Source organism: Gekko japonicus, unplaced genomic scaffold, assembly GCF_001447785.1.
Source record: "Gekko japonicus isolate JY-2015 unplaced genomic scaffold, Gekko_japonicus_V1.1 scaffold651, whole genome shotgun sequence".
NCBI lineage: Eukaryota > Metazoa > Chordata > Lepidosauria > Squamata > Gekkonidae > Gekko > Gekko japonicus.
The window spans coordinates 436045-454637 of NW_015161970.1; the positions used below are offsets into that span (position 1 = coordinate 436045).

At 45.4% G+C, this 18593-nt stretch overlaps 1 protein-coding gene across 2 annotated transcripts in view; it reads left to right on the plus strand.

Moving 5' to 3' along the window:
- Positions 1-697: 697 nt before the first annotated feature.
- Positions 698-18593, plus strand: part of CNKSR3 (CNKSR family member 3) — a 112189-nt gene continuing 94293 nt past the window's right edge. For both annotated transcript variants that reach the window (XM_015429668.1, XM_015429669.1), the window contains exon 1: positions 698-846. In XM_015429668.1, the coding sequence (XP_015285154.1) occupies positions 795-846 (52 nt within the window). In that variant the 5' untranslated portion in view covers positions 698-794. The remainder of the gene's footprint in view (positions 847-18593) is intronic.

The following is an 18593-nucleotide window of genomic DNA, read 5'->3' on the forward strand; positions in this document are numbered from 1 at the left end:
TTTAAATTCTCCTCAACTCCCCCCCCCCACCAGAGACAAGCAGGCGGCCGTCAATTCCAGTCGTCACTGCATCATAATTGATCATGTGCGTGCTTCTGTTTGCATGGCGGGGGAAGGCTGGAACAACCAATTTTTGATCTATATTATAAAAAAACCCCAATAAAGTCATTTCCCCCATTCACCTAATATTTCAAGAACTTTCATGATTACTAAAAAGAAAACAACCCCAACTCTGATCCCTGGACAGAGTTCCCCTCCACCCCTTTCCAAACTCGGCAGATGTGCGCATTTGGCAACCAACACCAAGTCTGAAACGAGCACTGGGCTGGCGTGGGCGGCGATGGCCGCCCGTTGTGGTCTCTGCTGCCTTTCAGAAGTTGCGCTCCAGCCGGCACGCTGCACTTCAGCAGCCGGAAAGAACTACAACCCGAGTAACCTGAGCCCAGCTCCCGACACTTCTCTCTCCTGCAGGGGGCACCGCGGCTGCAAAATCTCGAGCAACGGAGAGACACCAGGGAGGCGCGCCAAGAGAAGCCCAAAGGCGGCGAGGGCGGATTTCCCAGCAGGAGCTCCAAGCACATGGAGGAGGAGCCGCAGGCGGGCTCAGGCCAAGGAGGCGGAGCGGGGCTGCCGGGGAGGGCGGGAGCTTTGGTGGCTGCCTGCCGCGATGGGAGTCTGAAAGGGGGGAAACTGGTCTCTGGGTAGAGAGAAAAGAGCCAGCAAAAGCGGGGCTGGGTTGCCTTCTGGATTTGGGAGCTCCGGGGCGCAGAGTTCAGAGCCCTGGATCGAGGAGCATGGAGCCTGTTACCAAGTGGAGCCCTAAGCAAGTAGTGGAGTGGACTAAGGGTAAGGAATAGAACTCCAGCTCGCTCCTCTTTACTGGATCTGGGAGAGTCTCCGACTCTAACCCCCCGCGCAGTGTCTGCTCTTGATGTCTTCTCCCCTTTCCGTACTTTCCCTTATAACTTCAGGGTTTAGTTCGTCTCTTCTCCTATTCTCTCCCCCCGGCTTTCGTCCTGTCCCGTTTCCACTAAGGGCATGTTCAGCTGCCTCATCAAAAGGGATCATGCCTTCCAATTAGCTATCGCTCTTAATCCTAAAAGTGCCTTGTGAGATCCAGTTCCCTGGCTATTAGCAACACACACGTCTTGAACGAGAAAATCCAGCCACTCGAGTGTAAACGAACAAGTAAGCCAGCAGCGGCCCTGGGCATGTTTTTGCAACTCGGTGTGAAAGCTCGGGCTGTGGAGTTGGTGTTAAGAGTTTCTTCTAGGACTTTGACTGGGTGTGGGTTTCACATAAAGGCAAATTTTGATAAGTATTCTTGGGCTGTTTGGGGTTATTTAAAACCAAGAACCGTGTTCGCACGTTCAGGAGTTTATAAACTACCATAGAGGAATAAGGGCACCGTTGTGGTCTCGAAAGGAAAAGAGACACTCTGGTTAATGAATCTTGTTTCAACTCCAGTTACACCACAAATAGAAGAGGGGCTTAACAGTATCATCCTAAACCCGTCTACTACTCCTGCTCTGCTCAGCTGGGATTACTCCCAGGAAAGTGTTCTTAGGGGTGCATTGTTAAGGAGTTCAGGTCTTCTGCTCACAATAACTGTTGTGTACATATACAGTCTCAGAGCTGTGATGAGATGACTCCAGAGATTTCCTTCTGAACACGCTCTAAAAAAATCTTCCGCTTGAGGCTAACTGTATCATAGGTGTGCCATGACTCCTCTTTATTAAAAAAAGAGAGCATTTTTAATACCGAACATCATCATTTAATACTTTAAAGGGTGTGTATGCTTTTTGGGGACTGGATCCCTTGGAACTCACTGGAGTGTAGTTCTGAGAAAACCCATATAAAGCTTCATTTTCATGAGAGGTGAGGGATACCTCTGGAGGGTGCCTTATATAGTTGGGCAGTGTTCTCCTGCCCAAGCATTCCTGGCAGATGATCCAGTTGAATAGAGTGCAGTCTGTGATCATCTGTTTAGATTACAGTGTGCTAGAAGTTGAGGGCCTGCGGAACTGGGACTATATCATGCCAGAATTCCTCCTCCTTTTGTGGTACTGTTTTCCTCTTGCCTATTTGGTTTCTGGTGTCTGTTGGAGGGTGCCTAGTTTCTTTCTATCAATTAGTTAGTGGGTGGCATGGAGGTGTTGATTCAAAACAGATACAGATCTTATACTGAACTGTGGAGGATTTGGCTCCTCTTCTTTCCTTCAGGCCTCATCCCCAATATTAGTGTAAATTAGGCATGCCAGCATACTGGGGCTATATTTTTATTTGGATAAATCATGAAAAATGATGGGATTATTCAAAGTATGCTTATGTCTGGGGCAATGTTCCCTCTAAGCTGTGGAATCTTGTGAGCAAAAATTCTACTTTGTGAGCTTGCTGGCATTAAAGTTGTGAGCAAGCAATTTGGCTACTGCATGAATTAGTTTACTCTGGAGCCCTCCTTCCTGAGCTGAGACAAAAATTTATGCGCTGGAGGCTAAAAAACTGTGAGCTAGCTCACACTAACTCAGTTTAGAGGGAACACTGGTCTGGGGTAACAAGTATGAGTCTGGATCCCAGTCAATCCATGATGATTGATTTGGCCTAAAGTTGTGCAGCTTGGTGTAGGCATCCTTGGAAAGTGTGTTTTGTTTTAATGTAGGAAAAGGAGTTGGAAAGACTTGAATTCTTTGTATGAACCAAGTTAGATGACTTAGATCAAGGGAGCTACTTTGGATCTCTCTTGTGAAGAAGTGGCAGTTTTCTGTATTATTTTTAATGGATTTTCTTCTGGCTTTACTGGCCAGTACTGGTTCAGACATTTGGAAATCAGGGCACTTTCAGAGAAAATATATTTTTTACTGGGTTAGCTCTTTATCTGATGTGTGTTGAACTTTATTCCCTGGCCTGCCCTGTTTTGTGTTGCTTGCTTATACTTTGTTATTAGAATATATGGTATATACCACTGGGGTTCCTGAATAGACTGTTCCAAGTCAAGTTAACCCTTTAATCAGTAATTACGGAACTAATTTGGCCCAATTCTTCCCCTCTGAGTGGATAAGGTTGGTAATCAAAGATGATACAGTCTTTTTACACCCATGTTCTAGATAAGAATAGTAAGGTTGTATGACATTTCCTAGTAATCAGATCATGAGGATGCCCTTGTATGTTTTGAGAATTCAGTAGATGACATCGCTCTGGAGATTCCCTTTTATAGCTATTTCATTCTGTTTGCAAAAATCTTCAAAGCAGAACAAATTCTTGTGGTGAAGTGGAGGACTGTATGATGGGGAAAAATAAAACTTCAGCAACCCTATTCTTATTATTTAAAAAAAAGAGTTCAAAGCCACACCATTCAGAGTCTTGCTCCACTTATACTCCCTCCTGCCCACCCCAATACAAGTGTGCAGTCAGCAGTACGTCAGCCTGGCATACCAAAGAGCTGGCATATTGTATGGCCTGTTAGCTGTGCACCAGCCACTGATAGAAACGGTTGGAACAGCTTCAGCTTTGGGCCTGAGCACTATGGGCTTCTTGTGTGTCTTGCACCATATGGACTAGGGCAGTGGCCTTCCGCCTGTGGACTGGGTCCCCCAGGAGGGCTGTAGAGCCTCATGTATTAGGTTGTACTGTTTTTTTCACTGCTGCATTTTGGAAGGATGTGCTGTATGTGCATAGAGACATGTAGAGGACATCATGCTGCCTGCTAGGAATGTGCAGCTTAGAAAAAAATCAGTATTTTTCAGGTCTGGATATCAGAGAGCTGAGCAGTATTGGTATTCCTGTTTATCCGGGTTCCAAATACTGCTTTGGTTTTTGGATCTTTTTTTCTTTTTCTTTCCAGGATTCTGATATTATTCAGCTCCATCATTCTCTATGGGGGACCTCTCTCCAGAGGGCTGGAGGTGCTGTTTTTTGAGCAAATGATGCCAAAATTGTGGCAGAGCTGCTGGTACCTGCCTATTAATTAACCCCCAAGTTTCAAATGAATTGGCTGAAGAGGTCCAGTTCTGTGGGCCCCTGAATAAGGTACCCTCAGCCATCCTCCATTGTTTCCTATGGAAAAATCCATAGCTTTCTTCAGGGCAAAGAATAGCCAAAGACACTGGGAAGACACAGACACAGAGTAAAAGAAAAAGCCCTAGGAGCCTTAAAATGCTGGATTCCCATCTTCCTGGTTGCTCCCAAATATTTCCGTGATTTCCTGGAAAATCCGGGATACCATTCATACAACCGAATATATCTGGAAAATACTGATGAAATATTTTTTGAATACATATTCGGACTGGATATATTAAAACACACGTCTCTACTGCATGCCTTTATTTGTATCCGTGCTGAGAGGACCAGCAGGATGGTGAGATCCTACTCCACAGTGAAGAGGATTCCTTTTCAATATATTCCTTCCAGCAAAAGATTTCTCTTGCTTTCTAATCCATCACCTTCCTAGCAGAGTCTGACTCTGCTCCTTCCTCTCCACTCAGTTCTCCAGTGCACCAGATGCTTTTGGAGCCCTCCAGCAGTAGGTCATAACCTGTCATATGATTTTAGCATGTTTCTTCAGCTTCCGCCTTGCTGCCAGGTGAGTCTCAAGTCAGGACAGTTAAAGACCACTCCATTCAGCTATGGAGGTTCCATATATGTATGGGATTGCCAAGGCCTGGAATACAATCTAGGTTTGATCGCATTTATTAGGGACAGCATGAACTCAAACCCGATAAACCCACTTCTCACTGAACTTGGAGGGCAGGTAGAGGAGTCAGCTGGAGATCCCCTGTGAGTCTGGGTGTCTCTAGCATGCTGGGGGGTGGGTGTTCTACCGTGTCACGAACCTCACGAACCAAACTGGTTTGTTTAGCTCCTAAACATTTATCACAGTTTGTGAACGGGGCACACCACGAACCACAAACCGAACCGAACTGCATTTTCCCAGTTTGTGCCTATCCCTAGCATTTATCCATTGCAGAAAAATTTAGGTAGAATGGTAGATCAGCAATATGTAACAACTTCAGTATAGTAAAGTTGTCTTTATCTCTACTGAAAGTTGTTTTGCATTTTGTGTGTGTACTTACTGAGCAGATGTTCAGATAATTAAAAAAGATTTTTTTATAGTAGCATCAAGTCAGATTAAGTCGCTAATCATGAATCTTTTCAAGTGATTTCTCATTAACTGGAAGAATCCTTTGCATGAAGAGTTCTGTAGCTCTCTGCCAGTATGAACATCTAGCTGCTCACATGCTTTTAAATGACATCTGTGACATTCACAAGTAATAGAAGAGATTAGCATGTACCTATAAAGAGGCAGGATTTCCCCCAGCTGGCTGCCTCATTATGAACTCATCAAGCATGGTGTAGCATTAGAATAGTTTCGGACGTTCAGCTGTGAGGTCAGATTCACTCTGTGTGCTTCAAATAAAATAAAATGCGATCTATTCTTCCAGATAGACTCCCTCTCATGCAAAGTGCCTGCATTCAAGGGAAAGGTTAAACTGCTGACTGTGACAAAGCCAAGCTTTGATTGATTAGCAGAAGGCCGGCTAGAGTAAATAGTACAAGAAAACAAAGCAAGTATGTCTCAGAACACACTAAAACAATATGACTTTTCCAAATGAAAAAGGCAGGTTTGCTCTTACTTAAATGAAGTTATAAACTTATGGGTACATGATAACAAAAGAAACATGCAGAAAATAGTAAGCAGTCTACTAAAAAAATACTTAATTTATCAAAGCCCAACACATTACTTAAGAACTTTTTAAAGTGAGTTTAAGCTAATGGTGTTTCCATCTACAGTAGGTTATGTGATTAAACTTCATTCAGTTTACACATTATGGCTGCAATCCAGTGCATGTTTACATGGAAGTGTGCATAGCATTTCATTTTATGGCTCAACGCAAAAAGAGTCCCATGCGTGCACCAGCCCCTTATGCGTGCTTAACGTTTTTTTCTAAACCTGCACAAGTTGCTGATTCTCCTTCATAGTGGTTAATCTGGAACATGTGTTGCTGGAACATCAATTTTTTAAGGATTTGCCAAACTTTTCTGTGAATTCAACCACCTGATCTGCACTGTGAGGGCTTAGCTTCACTTCTGGGTATGTGCTTTCTTCACATTTCAAAAAAGTTGTCTGTCTTCTTTTGAAGGCCTCAGTAACTAATAAGAGCTGATTTTTGAAAAAAAGGTTTATAGGCCCCGGTCACACGGGCTGGATATCGCAGGGAGGAGGCGTGGCTAATTGCCCCGGAGGAAACTAACGTGCGGCTGTCCGAGCACATGTCCCGGTCAAGGTCCCGTGGTTCGGGGGAAATGCCGATCAGACGGGTATCCTGCAGCGTGGCACAGAAGCTGCGCCGCGCGATTGCACTAGCAATCGCTCTTTGTGCGCATGTGCTGTTGGGCGCTGTTGCGCAACCTGCGGAGACGAACAGCGGCAGGCGCCGGATGCCACGTAAGTCTACCAGGAACACGATCAGACGCCCGCCCTTGGCCCGCGGTTTCAGGAAACTAGTACCTCGTAAGTACTAGTTTTTAACTCCGCACCTTCGGCGGGGAGCCACAGATTCGCCACGGGAGCATGGCGCTTCCCAGATGTTGGGGTGAGATCGTGCCCAGAAAATCCGCGGGACTCCCATGCCTCTCCCGCAGCAACTTTGCCGTGTGACCGGGGCCATACATGAGCTGAATATACACTTAAGTACTGGCTGAAACATACCCTGTTACAGTGTGACCTGAATGCCACTATGTTTTGTGCCTTTAATCTATTTTCATTTCTGATTGTTCATTTAATGTGTGTTGGGGGGGGGGCGTGATTACTTAAAAAAAAAAGGTTTATACATGAGCTGAATGTAAACTTTAAAAAGACTGGTTGAAACATACCCTGGTACAGTGTGACCTGGATGCCACTGTGTTCTCTCTCTTTAATATATTTCCATGTCTGATTGTTCATTAAATGTGTTTGTATATATGTGTGTGTGTGTGTGTGTGTTGTGGGGGAGCTTGATAACATTCATGTCCTATGGACATGCTCCACCCTTCCCAGTGGCTTCCGTAAGGGCAAATAATGGCTTGAATTCATATAGTCTTCCCTTGCTTGTGGATCTGCTATGCTACAGAGCTGTGGATAAACTTCTTTTTTTTAAACCACCATAGATGGATTAAAATGTAGGGCCTTTAGTGAACCGATGAAATTGCCTTTGGGACTGGGTCTAGCCTGGAGCTGCAGTTGGCTCTCCCTATTCTATAACTAATTACATCTCTCCCTCTCAGACAAAAAGATTCACTGTACAACCGATGTGGCATAGCAAACTGCTGGTATTTAAAAAACAACAACCAAAAACAAAAAACCACTAGTAAGCAATATACCCCAAAAATGAACTACACTACACTATGTAGTTATGACTACACTAATAAGAGTATATCCAGTACAGTAGTCTAAAATAAACAGTCCTGGAAGTTTAATTTTATTTATTCATACCCCACCTTTCACCCCAAGCGGGAGACCAAAGTAGCTTACATTGTTCTGCTCTCTTCCATTTTATCTTCACAACCATCTCTGTGAGGGTGGGTTATGCTGAGAGTGTATGACCAAGCAGGCTTCTAGGACAGCTTAAAAAGGATATTATAGCTTTGGAAAAAGTGCAGAAAAGGGCAACTCGAATGATAAAAGGGTTGGAACACTTTCCCTATGAGGAAAGGTTAAGGCGCTTAGGGCTCTTTAGCTTGGAGAAACGATGACTGAGGGGTGACATGATTGAGGTTTATAAGATTATGCATGGGAAAGAGCAGGTAGAGAAAGAGGTACTTTTCTCCCTTTCTCACAATACAAGAACTCGTGGGCACTCCATGAAATTGCTGAGCGGTCGGGTTAGAATGGATAAAAGAAAGTACTTCTTCACCCAAAGAGTGATTCACACTTGGAATTCACTGCCACAGGAAGTGGTGGCGGCTACAAGCATGGACGGCTTCAAAAGGGAATTAGATAAGCATATGGAACAGAGGTCCATCAGTGGCTATTAGCCACAAGGTATAGATAGGGACTCTGGGGCAAGTGATGCTCTGTCATCTTGGTGCTTGGGGGACAGAGCATCACTTGCCCCAGAGTCCCTATCTATACCTTGTGGCTAATAGCCACTGATGGACCTCTGCTCCATATGCTTATCTAACAGTGGGAGGGCTTCTAATGTCCTGGCCCCACTGGTGGACCTCCTGATGGCACTGGTATTTCTGGCCACTGTGTGATACAGAGTGTTGGACTGGATGGGCCTTTGGCCTGATCCAACATTGGCATCTCTTATGTTCTTATGACAGAGTGGAGATTTGAACCTGGGTCTCCCAGACCCTAGTCTGACACTATCCACTACATGGGTCTTAGGAAGTTACCTGTACAGGTCGGTAGATAATTAATGATTTAAAACCAGAAAAAACCAGAATTTTAAATAAGTTTTGTAGCATATAATTCTTATTACATTAAACGTTTTTTTTCTGTGTTAAACTGCTCCTTAGAACTAACGTGCTCTATCAGGAAATCTGAATTGAATACAAATGGACCACATTGAGGTTTGTGCTATAACAGTCTCTTAAAACGAAACCCATAACATAGATAAATCAGTGCGCTGAAGCCTGCTTTTCAGTGTAAAACAATATCTGACTCTTGAGGTTAAGCATTATAAATATGACATAATAGGTCATGTATATTTTACCGTGCAAACTAGATTTTTAGGTGGCAAACAAAACTTTCTGTCTCAGTGGGTAACACTGTTCTCCTTATTATCAGCTATTGCTTTTAAAAATCTCTGGGCAGACATTTAAATGTTTTTCTTAGTGCCCTTGCATGTATACTATTGAACTCAAAATGAAATCTGTACTTTGTCAGTTGCTTAAAAGGCAGTTGAATCCGACTCTAGGGGGCGGTGCTCATCTCCATTCCCAAGCCAAAGAGCCAGTGCTGTCCAAAGACTTCTCCGTGATCATGTGGCCGGCGTGACTAAATGCCGAGGCGCACGGAACACTGTTACCTTCCCACCGAAGCAGTACCTATTTATCTACTTGCAATTTCTTGCTTTCGAACTGCTAGGTTGGCAGGAGCTGGGGCCAGAGACGGGAGCTCACTCCATCTCGAACTGCTGAACTACAGACCATAAATTTACTGCCTGTAAATAGATATAACAAACGGGAGCCTGCAAGGACTTGTGGGGTGAATTCCTGTTTCCTCCTTTCCCTTTCCTACCTCCTTCTATCCTTACCTGCAATTGGAAGGTGCATAATCCATTCTACTCTTTCATTCTGTTGAAGAAGAAGAAGAGATTTTATTTATTTATTTATTTATTTAACTTTCCATTTATAGACCACTCGCCCCCTAAGGGCTCTAAGCGGTTTACATTGTACAATTATTAATTACATTACCTTACTAGGGCCACACACACAATGAGGGGAAGGGACTACCTAACAGGCACCCATGGCAGTGTCTTAGTTGTTGTTTCTTATGGAAGTTCTTCAATCTGGGCGACGGCGTCTTTGGCGCAGATCTTCCTTTCAGTCGCAGCAACTCCTTCCGGGTATGGATCCACAGCGCACGACAGCGTGTGCTGCCGCCCCGCCGCCCTGCCCCGCCGCCGCGCTTCACCGGCCCAATCTTTGCTTGAGTCGCTCGCCTCGCTTGCCTCGCCACGGCTGCTGGCGCTGCCAAGTTTCACCGCCGCCGTCACTCCGTTCCTCAATCGCCGCCACGCCACCACAAAGGGAAGGAAGGGTGCCCCCCCCACTTTTAAGAGCAGGTACCCATTCATCTACTCGCCCGTTGAGAGAGCTCTTGACAGAAACTGCTCTTTTTCAAGAACAGCTGTGCCAGAACTATGGCTTGCCCAAGGTCATCCAGCCAGGTGCAAGTGGAGGAGTGGGGAATCAAACCTGGTTCTCCCAGATTTGAGTCCGCGCACTTAACCACTACACCAAACTGGCTCTCGTGTATAGACTAGGCCTCAGTACACATGACTCACAGAGAAGGGCCTCAGTGGGAGGCCTTGGGTCACAAACAAATTAATAGGTGCAGGGGAGGTCCTACGTCGTATAGTTGATCTGTTAAATTACTTAATTCACCTTTTAAATATTCTCCAAAATCCTCAAAGAAACAAATCTGAATTTCTCAGTTATTATGCCATCCAATCAAAGTCTAGAACAGTATAGCTTCCAGGACTTAACAACATGAGACTAGTTCTTGTGTTACCTTTGCAGCATAGGAGGTGCTGCAGCATGAGGGTCTGATTAGCTAATACGTTAAATGTGACTTGGGTTGTGGGAAATCCAGGACAATTTGTCTTTAACATGTGACCCAACTTTCACCTTAAAAATAATGTGTTGGGACAAATCAGCTCCTGAGCATGTGGTCACTGGCACAAGAGGCTTAATCATTCCCTCCTTTCAATCCTGCATGCTTTTGCTAGCGGAAAAGGGCCATGTGCCTTCTCTTACGGCCCGCTTTTTTGTGTCTGCCCAGGAGACACATGGAAATGACAGTGAGCCAAGCAGCCTGTCCCCCATGTCCCTTTTCTGCTAGTGAAAGCATGTGAGGTGGAAGGGAGGAAATAGTGTCACCATGCATGCATTTGCAAGTCAGTCTCTCCCCCCCCCCTATTCTTAAGGTGAGTGCCAGTTCATGCATTAAACAAGAGTTAGATTGGAATTCCCCCCACCCAGTTTATGTTTAACCTCTCATCTAATCAGACCCTGATTATTTCTTCTACCTGTTAGGTAACATCAGGTATGGGTCACTGGGGTGGAGCCTATGCCATAGTCCAATCCCCAATTATGCCTCAACTTCTGGGGGATATAATGCTGACAGGCTCCATAAGCAATTAAGGTTTATTTCCCAATATGTGCTGGTTAAGAATCTAGGTTAATAGGGGAAAAAACAAAAATAAAACTCAGCTTGTTAAGAAAGCCATATTTGATGTCACAACAAACTGAAAACAAAAGTCTTCAATTAATCCTCATCTCAGTGTGTCATGTGGAGGGAGTGCATGAGCAGAACTAGGATTATGGTTGTCATGAACACACTCTGGTTTGCTTGTATCATCTGAACTGAGCCCATGGAAAGGTCAGAAGTTCAGTAGTTCAGCTCTGGCATGCATACATGATAACACATCAGATGCATTTTTGGTTTGCCTCTGGTGGGAGAAAGTGAAGATTCCCTTTCTTTCACTTGATACCTTTAGTAAATGAATTGTGAGAGCACTATAGTGTTTTGTTGCAAGGTATTTTGTGCTGTCCATAATAATATTCTGTACACATCTCAGATGTCTTCATTCCATTATTGTCTCCCTTAACTGTACCACAGCACAAAGAGCCCTTGTTTAAAAAACATGTTTCCCAAATAAGCCCCCTTTGCTTTTCCCCCATGACCATTGTTCTTAGTAACTGTGACAACCCTTTCACCTTAGTGCATATGGCCATTTAGTCTTTCATGATACAATTGCACCACAGCTGTTTATTCAGTAAAGCTGTAAAACATAGATGGGGCACAGAAATAGCCAGGAGTGCCACATGGGACACCAGATTGTGTCTTCTTAACACTTACTTGAGAGCACTTAACTGGTGTTGCTAGGTACTATAAGTAACATAAGTCTAATTGTGTGGGTGTTGTTACATTCCTGTTTGTGAGCGCTTTGTTTCCCTCCTTTAGCACCGAAAGTAAGGCCCGTTAATTCTGCTGTGGAAGAATTTCCTTTGTTTCATAGAGGTTAAAAATATATTGAAAGAGCTTTTGCGTAATAAGCCAGGAAATGCCTTTGAATGGATACTCTTTCACACTATCTATTGCAGTTCGCAACAGGGCCAACCAACCCTGTTGTCAAGGGCTGATTTTTTTTTTTTAAGTTTAAATTAATGGGTGGTCAGGGAAAGTTGCATTTTCAATTTCTGTTGTCATTTATACAGACACTCTGGCTTCTGAGATATAGTGTAGCTGAGGGGGAAAACAGAAGGGGGTGGGGGATGAGTGTCTGTATCCAGGGCTCTTTTTGTAGAAAAAGCCCAGCAGGAACTCATTAGCATAATAGGCCACGCCCAACAGCAGGAACTCATTAGCATATTGGGCCACACCCCTGACAGCACAGCTCATTAGCATATTAGACCACACACCTCATGTTACCAGAAGTCTGGTCATCCAGCCACACCCACCTTTTGCTTGTTATTCTGTTGACCTTGTTTGTTGTCAAAACCCAGGGCCTTTTTTTGTAGCAGGAACTCCTTTGCATGTTAGGCCACACACCCCTAATGTAGCCAATCCTGATGAGTTTCTGCTGTTGGGTGTTGCCTGTTATGCTAATGAGTTCCTGCTGGGCGTGGCCAACTTGGGAGCCAGCCGGAACTCCGTTCCTGTGTGTTCCTGCCCAAAAATAGCCCTGATTTTACCACTGGTTCATGGTATGCTTTTCACTACAGGGTTCAGAGTTGAATGAGAATTCTGTTAACTTATATAGTCTACTGTCTGTTCATTTGCCCAAGGGTGAACATTCAATCAAGATGTGTGTATTTTTTTTTTTAAAGGCAGAATGAATTTACAATTTGGATTTGTAAATCCAAAGAAAGTTCAGATGAACAGAAATGTGCAGGTGTGGAGGCTTGGGGCCATGGGAATGGATTCCATGCCAAAGGAAAGGGAGTGGCAAGGGAGGTCAGTGTCAGAAGGAGCAGCAGTCTGGCTGTGAAGGCAGACCAAAGGCTTGAATAACTTCCTATTGAGTAATGAGCGAAAGCCTTCTTGGGAATGAGGTCTTACTCATCATGAGTAGGGAGGAGAAAGGAAAGGGGATGGGTTGGAGCGCTGCCTGTCTGATAAGTAGCATAAGGAAGGGGAGACCCAGGAGGAGGAAGCTCCTGAGCTGCTCTGGACAGGAACAGGTGTGACTATTTGTCAGTCCAGCTTTATCTGTTGACAGGCGGCCTGCCGGACATTGCCCCTTCGAACATGGCTGAGGAGCTGGAGGCTGTGGTGGGATGGCTGAAACAGAGCCGGCTGAGACTGAATCCTGCTAAACTGGAGGCTCTGTGGCTAGGCGGGGGAGATTCAGGTTTGGGGGTGCCGACTCCCAGCTCTTGATGGTGTGCTCCTAACACCGGCACCAACTGTCAGGAGCCTGGGTATGTTTCTGGATGCCTCTTTATCAGTGGAGGCCCAGATCACAAAGGTTGCCAGACTGGCGTTCTTCCCCCTGCACCAGGTCAGGCAACTGGCTCCCTACCTGTCTTGCCCTGACCTAGCCACAATAATTCATGCAGCAGTCACCTCCAGATTAGACTAGTCTAACTTGCTCTATGTTGCGCTACCAGCCCCGTAGCTAGGGATTTTTTTTGGAGGGGGCCTCAGGGGGCCTGCCAGCTAATTAAATGAAAGTACCATGCAGGTGGTAAGTTGGAGCACTTTAAGGGGGCCCCAGAAGAAACACTAGGGGGCCAGGCCCCATGGGCCCCTGTTAGCTACGGGCCAGAGCGCTACCCTTGAGACTGATCCAGAAACTCCAGCTGGTCCAGAATGCGGTGGCGCGGGTCCTTAAAGGAACCCCGCAAAACGCACATATTCAACCTGTGCTGTGTGAGCTGCACTAGCTCTGGGTGGAGTACCGGATCAAGTTCAAGGTTTTCGTATTATCCTTTAAGGCCCTAAACAGTCTGGGACCCACATATCTTTGGGTCTGCCTCTCCTTATATACCTCCCGAAGATAACTGCATTCTGCAGACAAGAACTTACTGGTGGTGATTCTCGGCCCAAGAGATACCCCGGCCGTCCTCAGCCAGAGCTGGGGCGTTTTCAGCCCTGGCTCCAACCTGGTGGAGCTCTCTGCCAAGCAACATCCATGCCCTGTGGGACTTAATGTAGTTCCACAGGGCCTGTAAGGAAGATATATCCTGCCAGGCATTTGGTTGAGGACAGCGACCGTCTCCACCTGTCTGGCACTCCTGTTTTCTTACTTTCTCCCCCCCCCCCCCCCCCCCGTCAGACCGCCCCATGAGACGGTGGTGCAATCTGAAGTTTCCTAGCACCAAATAATTAGGTTAAATTATTGTATTTTTGTTGTGTTTAATCTGTAAATTTGAATCTGTTTTACTGTTGTACACCGCCCTGAGCCTTATTTTATGGGGGAGGGTAGTTTAGAAATTTAATTTTTAACAACAACAACAACAGTAATATTACTTGTGAGGTCTGAAGGGAGCCTGAAGAAGGGTCCTGCTCAATTTTGTGTATGTGTGTAGGGGGTCACGCAAAAGGACTGTTTTCAAATAATTATTTATAATGGCCTATTTTAAGAGGACACACACCCCTTTTGAATCATTTGTGTTTTGGTATGCACTCCTTTTTCCACAGTCCTCAAGGCCGTGGTTGGGGAATGGCGCAAGATCACGAAAGCACAGTCAAATATTTCAGATTTTCCCCTAAGGTAATATGTATGCCAGAAAATCTATTTGCATGGTTTCTTAGATATTTTCTTCTGATATTTTGTTGATAATTGCCTATTTAGTATTAGCGTGAGCTCAGATCCTGATGATTTGCTGTTTATTCTCAAACAGGAAGCAGTGGGAAGGATTGCTGCAACATCATCAGGAAACCATATTTTGTGGGAAGGTCGTACGGTAGTTCTCTTCCCCCCATTTTCTTGTCTTGCAGTATTTGACCTCTTGTGACTCTAGGAACAAATGGAAGTGTGCTCTACAATTCTTTTATCTTGGTGGTGGTGGTGTTGCCTTTGAGTCACAGCTTGACGTATGGCGACCCTGTGGGGTTTTCAAGGCAAGAGATGTTCAGAGGAGGTTTGCCTCTGTGTCACACAACCCTGGTATTTTTGGAGGTCTCCCATCCAAATACTAGCCACGGCTGACCCTGCTTAGCTTCTGAGATCTGATGACATCAGGCTAGTCTGGGCTATCCTGGTTAGAGCATTCTTTTATCTACCTCCCCTCAAGCAGTTTCATCACTGCAGAGTGACTACCCTGCAGAATACTGAGCAGTCAGAGATACTCCAAGATATTCCAGTACCTGAGTGCTAAAGTATAATAGTAGCGGAGAATTTGTTGACTTTCAATGGCACTCAAAATTCTTTTACCCAGTCAAGTTACCTTATTTTAGGTAAAGGTAAAGGTTTCCCTTGCTTGAATCCAACTCAGGGATGCGGTGCTCATCTCTGTTTCCAAGCTGAAGAGCCAGCACTGTCCAAAGATATTTCCGTGTTCATGTGGCCAGCATCACTAGACGCCAACGCACATGGAACGCTGTTACCTTCCCACCGAAGCGGTACCTATTTATCTACTTGCAATTTCTTGCTTTTGAACTGCTAGGTTGGCAGGAGCTGGGACCAGAGATGGGAGCTCACTCCGTCATGCGGCACACTCGGGTCTTGAACTGCTGAACTATCGACCTTCTGGTCTGCAGTTCAGTGTCTCAACCACTTGAGCCACCGCAGCCCTTACCTTATTTTACCTAATGGTAAATCCAGTCCCATGGGCAGCTAGTACTAGTTGAGATAACTTGGCAAATAAGATTCAGTGTAAGTAAGTGTAAAATGATGTGTATTGGGACAAAATTTCAGTTGTGCATATATAGTGATGGATTCTGAACTGTTAGGATCTTGATGTCATGGTGGGTAGCTTATTGAAAAAGTCAGGGTGAAGGTGATGAAAGAGAAATTTCATGCTAGGGATGCAGCCATATTTGCTTTAGTTATCTGATGACCAATGAAGTTAATGGGAAGTAGGTTTGGGACAGACAAAATGAAGTACTACTTCAAACAAATTTTGAGTCTAGTGGCACCTTTGAGACCAATAAAAGTTTATTCAAGGCATGAGCTTTCATGTGCACACACACTTCCTCAGATACAATGAAATGGAAGTTACCAGTTCATATATGGGCAGATGCCTCTACAAATTAGCATACAATTTAATGAAGATGTTTTGGGATATGCAAAGACTAAACAGCAATAACATGCCAAGTTCATATGGTCACCCTGCTTCAGACCAACATGGCTGCCCACGTGGATACTATTTCAAACAGTTCAACATTGGTTTATGGAACTCACCACGTTGTAGTCATGGCTGCTAATTTAAAGGGCTTTAAAAAGAGATGATACATGTTTTATTTATTTTTTATTTAACCTTAGACTTTCTATCCCGCTCGAACCCCCTTTCTTAGGGGGTCTCAGAGCGGCTTACAGGCGGTGCTAGTCACACAATTAATTCCTGACTAGGGCCACAAGGTTTGTAGGGGCAGGGTTACCTATCAGCACCCTTTGTGATGGTTGAGATGTTTCTTGGTCCGGCACTCGGTACTTTGTTCGGCTCGGTCGTTCCCGGCGGGCTCCATGATTCGGCTGTAGTTAAGGCACACGATTCGCGTCTTCTTCTGGGCACAGCAACGTCCTTCTGGCTCCGCTGTGCTAGCGTCTGACGTCATCATCATGCGCACCGGCAGCTGCTTGGATGTTCTTCTCTCTCCCGGCCACCAGGGATCGCCACGTTAATTTCAGCTACCTGCTGCCGCCGTCTCCGCCGCACCACCTCTGCCTCCGGAGCCGATGTCCCGTCCGCCGTCCGCCGTCGCCATCAACCACCGCATCAGGCAGGGTGCCCCCCACCCTACTAAGGGTGGGTACCCATTAATCTACTTGCAACTACTTTGCTTTCGAACCGCTGGGTGGGCGGGAGCTGGGATGAAGGTCGAGAGCTCACCTCGACCACGGTGGTGCTCGAACAGCCATAGTGGCTGCCGAGCGATGTTACTGAAGCAGGCGTTTTACTGCCTGCGCCACCGCTCCCCTGTTCATGTAGGGAAGGTCTTTTAATAACTATTAGTTATGGTGTCTAAAAGAAGCATACTTGTTTAGAAACCTTGTATCTTTGACCATCAGGTGCAAAAGAAAGATTTTAATTTCATGACTGATTTGTAGTCTTCCTGGAGGCATCTTGTTAGCCACAGTGTGTGACAGAATGCTGAATTAGATGACCCCTTTGTCTGATCTGGTTCTCAGCCATTACCTGTCACTATTTTACAAATTGGTTTTGCAGCTGCAAAACTAATTTTTGACACAGCTTTGCTTTTGCAGGGAAAAATCAGAGATGGCTAATTTTTGATACACCTAAACTTGGGATCTAAAGCAGCTCTCAGGATTGTGTCTGTATACTAAAGGATACTTCTATGATAAGGCCTGTCATGTTTTCGGATAATCTTGCTTACTCATGTGCACACACTGATTTGCAGCTGTTGTATGAATGCTGCTCCATTTTGAGCAACATATTTATGTGTTACCTTGAGCACTCTAAAATAACAAAAACGTTGTTGACCTAATGGTATCTACCAGCATTAGATAATTGTGAATTTAAATTCTTTCAGATTAATGTTCTAATTCCAGTATTAATAGTAGGCTAGCCTTGACCTGGTTAGCCCTGGCTATCCGGTCTCGTCAGATCTCCGAAGCTAAGCAGGGTCAGCCCTGTTTAGTACTTGGATGGGAGACCACCAAGGAAGCCCAGGGTTGCTAGGCAGCATCAGTTAATGTAAACCACCTCCAAATGTCTCTTACCTTGAAAACCCTATGGGCCTGGGGTCATCATAAATCAGCTGCGATATACTGACAAAAAATAAAAAAGACATTTGGGCTGATCCCTATGTTACAAGAAGAGGGACAAGTAGTATGTGTCATGCTGTAATAGGAAAAATGGTTTGTGTGTATTTATTTTACTTATACCTCCTTCTCATCTGGAAACTTTAAGGTAGCTCCCAGTTAAGTGGCTCCATTCAGTCAGCATGCAGCACACTAGACCTGCTTGAGCTTTAGAACTGTAGACGTGGGAACCCAACAAGGACTTGTGGGAAGGATCTCATTTCCCCCTCAACCACTACTTCCTCTTTCCTGTTACTGAAAACCCTGAGAACATCTCCCCATTCACTGCTTCCTTCTCTACTCCTAGGGTGGCCAACCTCCAGATGGGCCCCGGAGATCTGGAATCACAGCAAAGCTCTCAACGACAGAAATTAGTTTCCCCCACTTAGGGTTGCCAGTTACAGGTTGGGAAATTCTTGGGGATTTTGGGGGTGGAACCTTGGGAGGGTGAGGTTTGGGAGGGAAGTGACCTCAGCAGGTTGTAATGCCCTAGAGTTCACCCTTCAAAGCAGCCATTTTCTCCAGGAAACTGATCTCTGTCATCTGGAGAACAGTTGGGTGATCTCCAGCTCCCACCTAAAGGTTGGCAACCCTAGTTCCCCCAGAGAAAAATGGCTGCTTTGGAAGGTGGCATCTATGGCATTATATCCTTCTGAGATTTCTCCCCTCCTCAAACCTCACCCTCCCCAGGCTCCACCCCCCAAATCTCTAGGAATTTCCTAACCTGGAGTTGGCAAACCTATCTTCTTCACACCCAACAGCCAACCTCCTTTTATCTGCACCTCTGCCTTAAGCTTTCCCTCTCCCCCCCCACAACCTCTGCCTAGGAAAACTGTGGCCTAATTGTGTGGTGCTAGCCACTGGGCCAGGCCCAGTTGCATGCTAGGGAACCCTAAGGGACTTGTCGGGTGGCACCTCACTTCCCCCTGTATCCCCCTCCTGACACTAATTTCT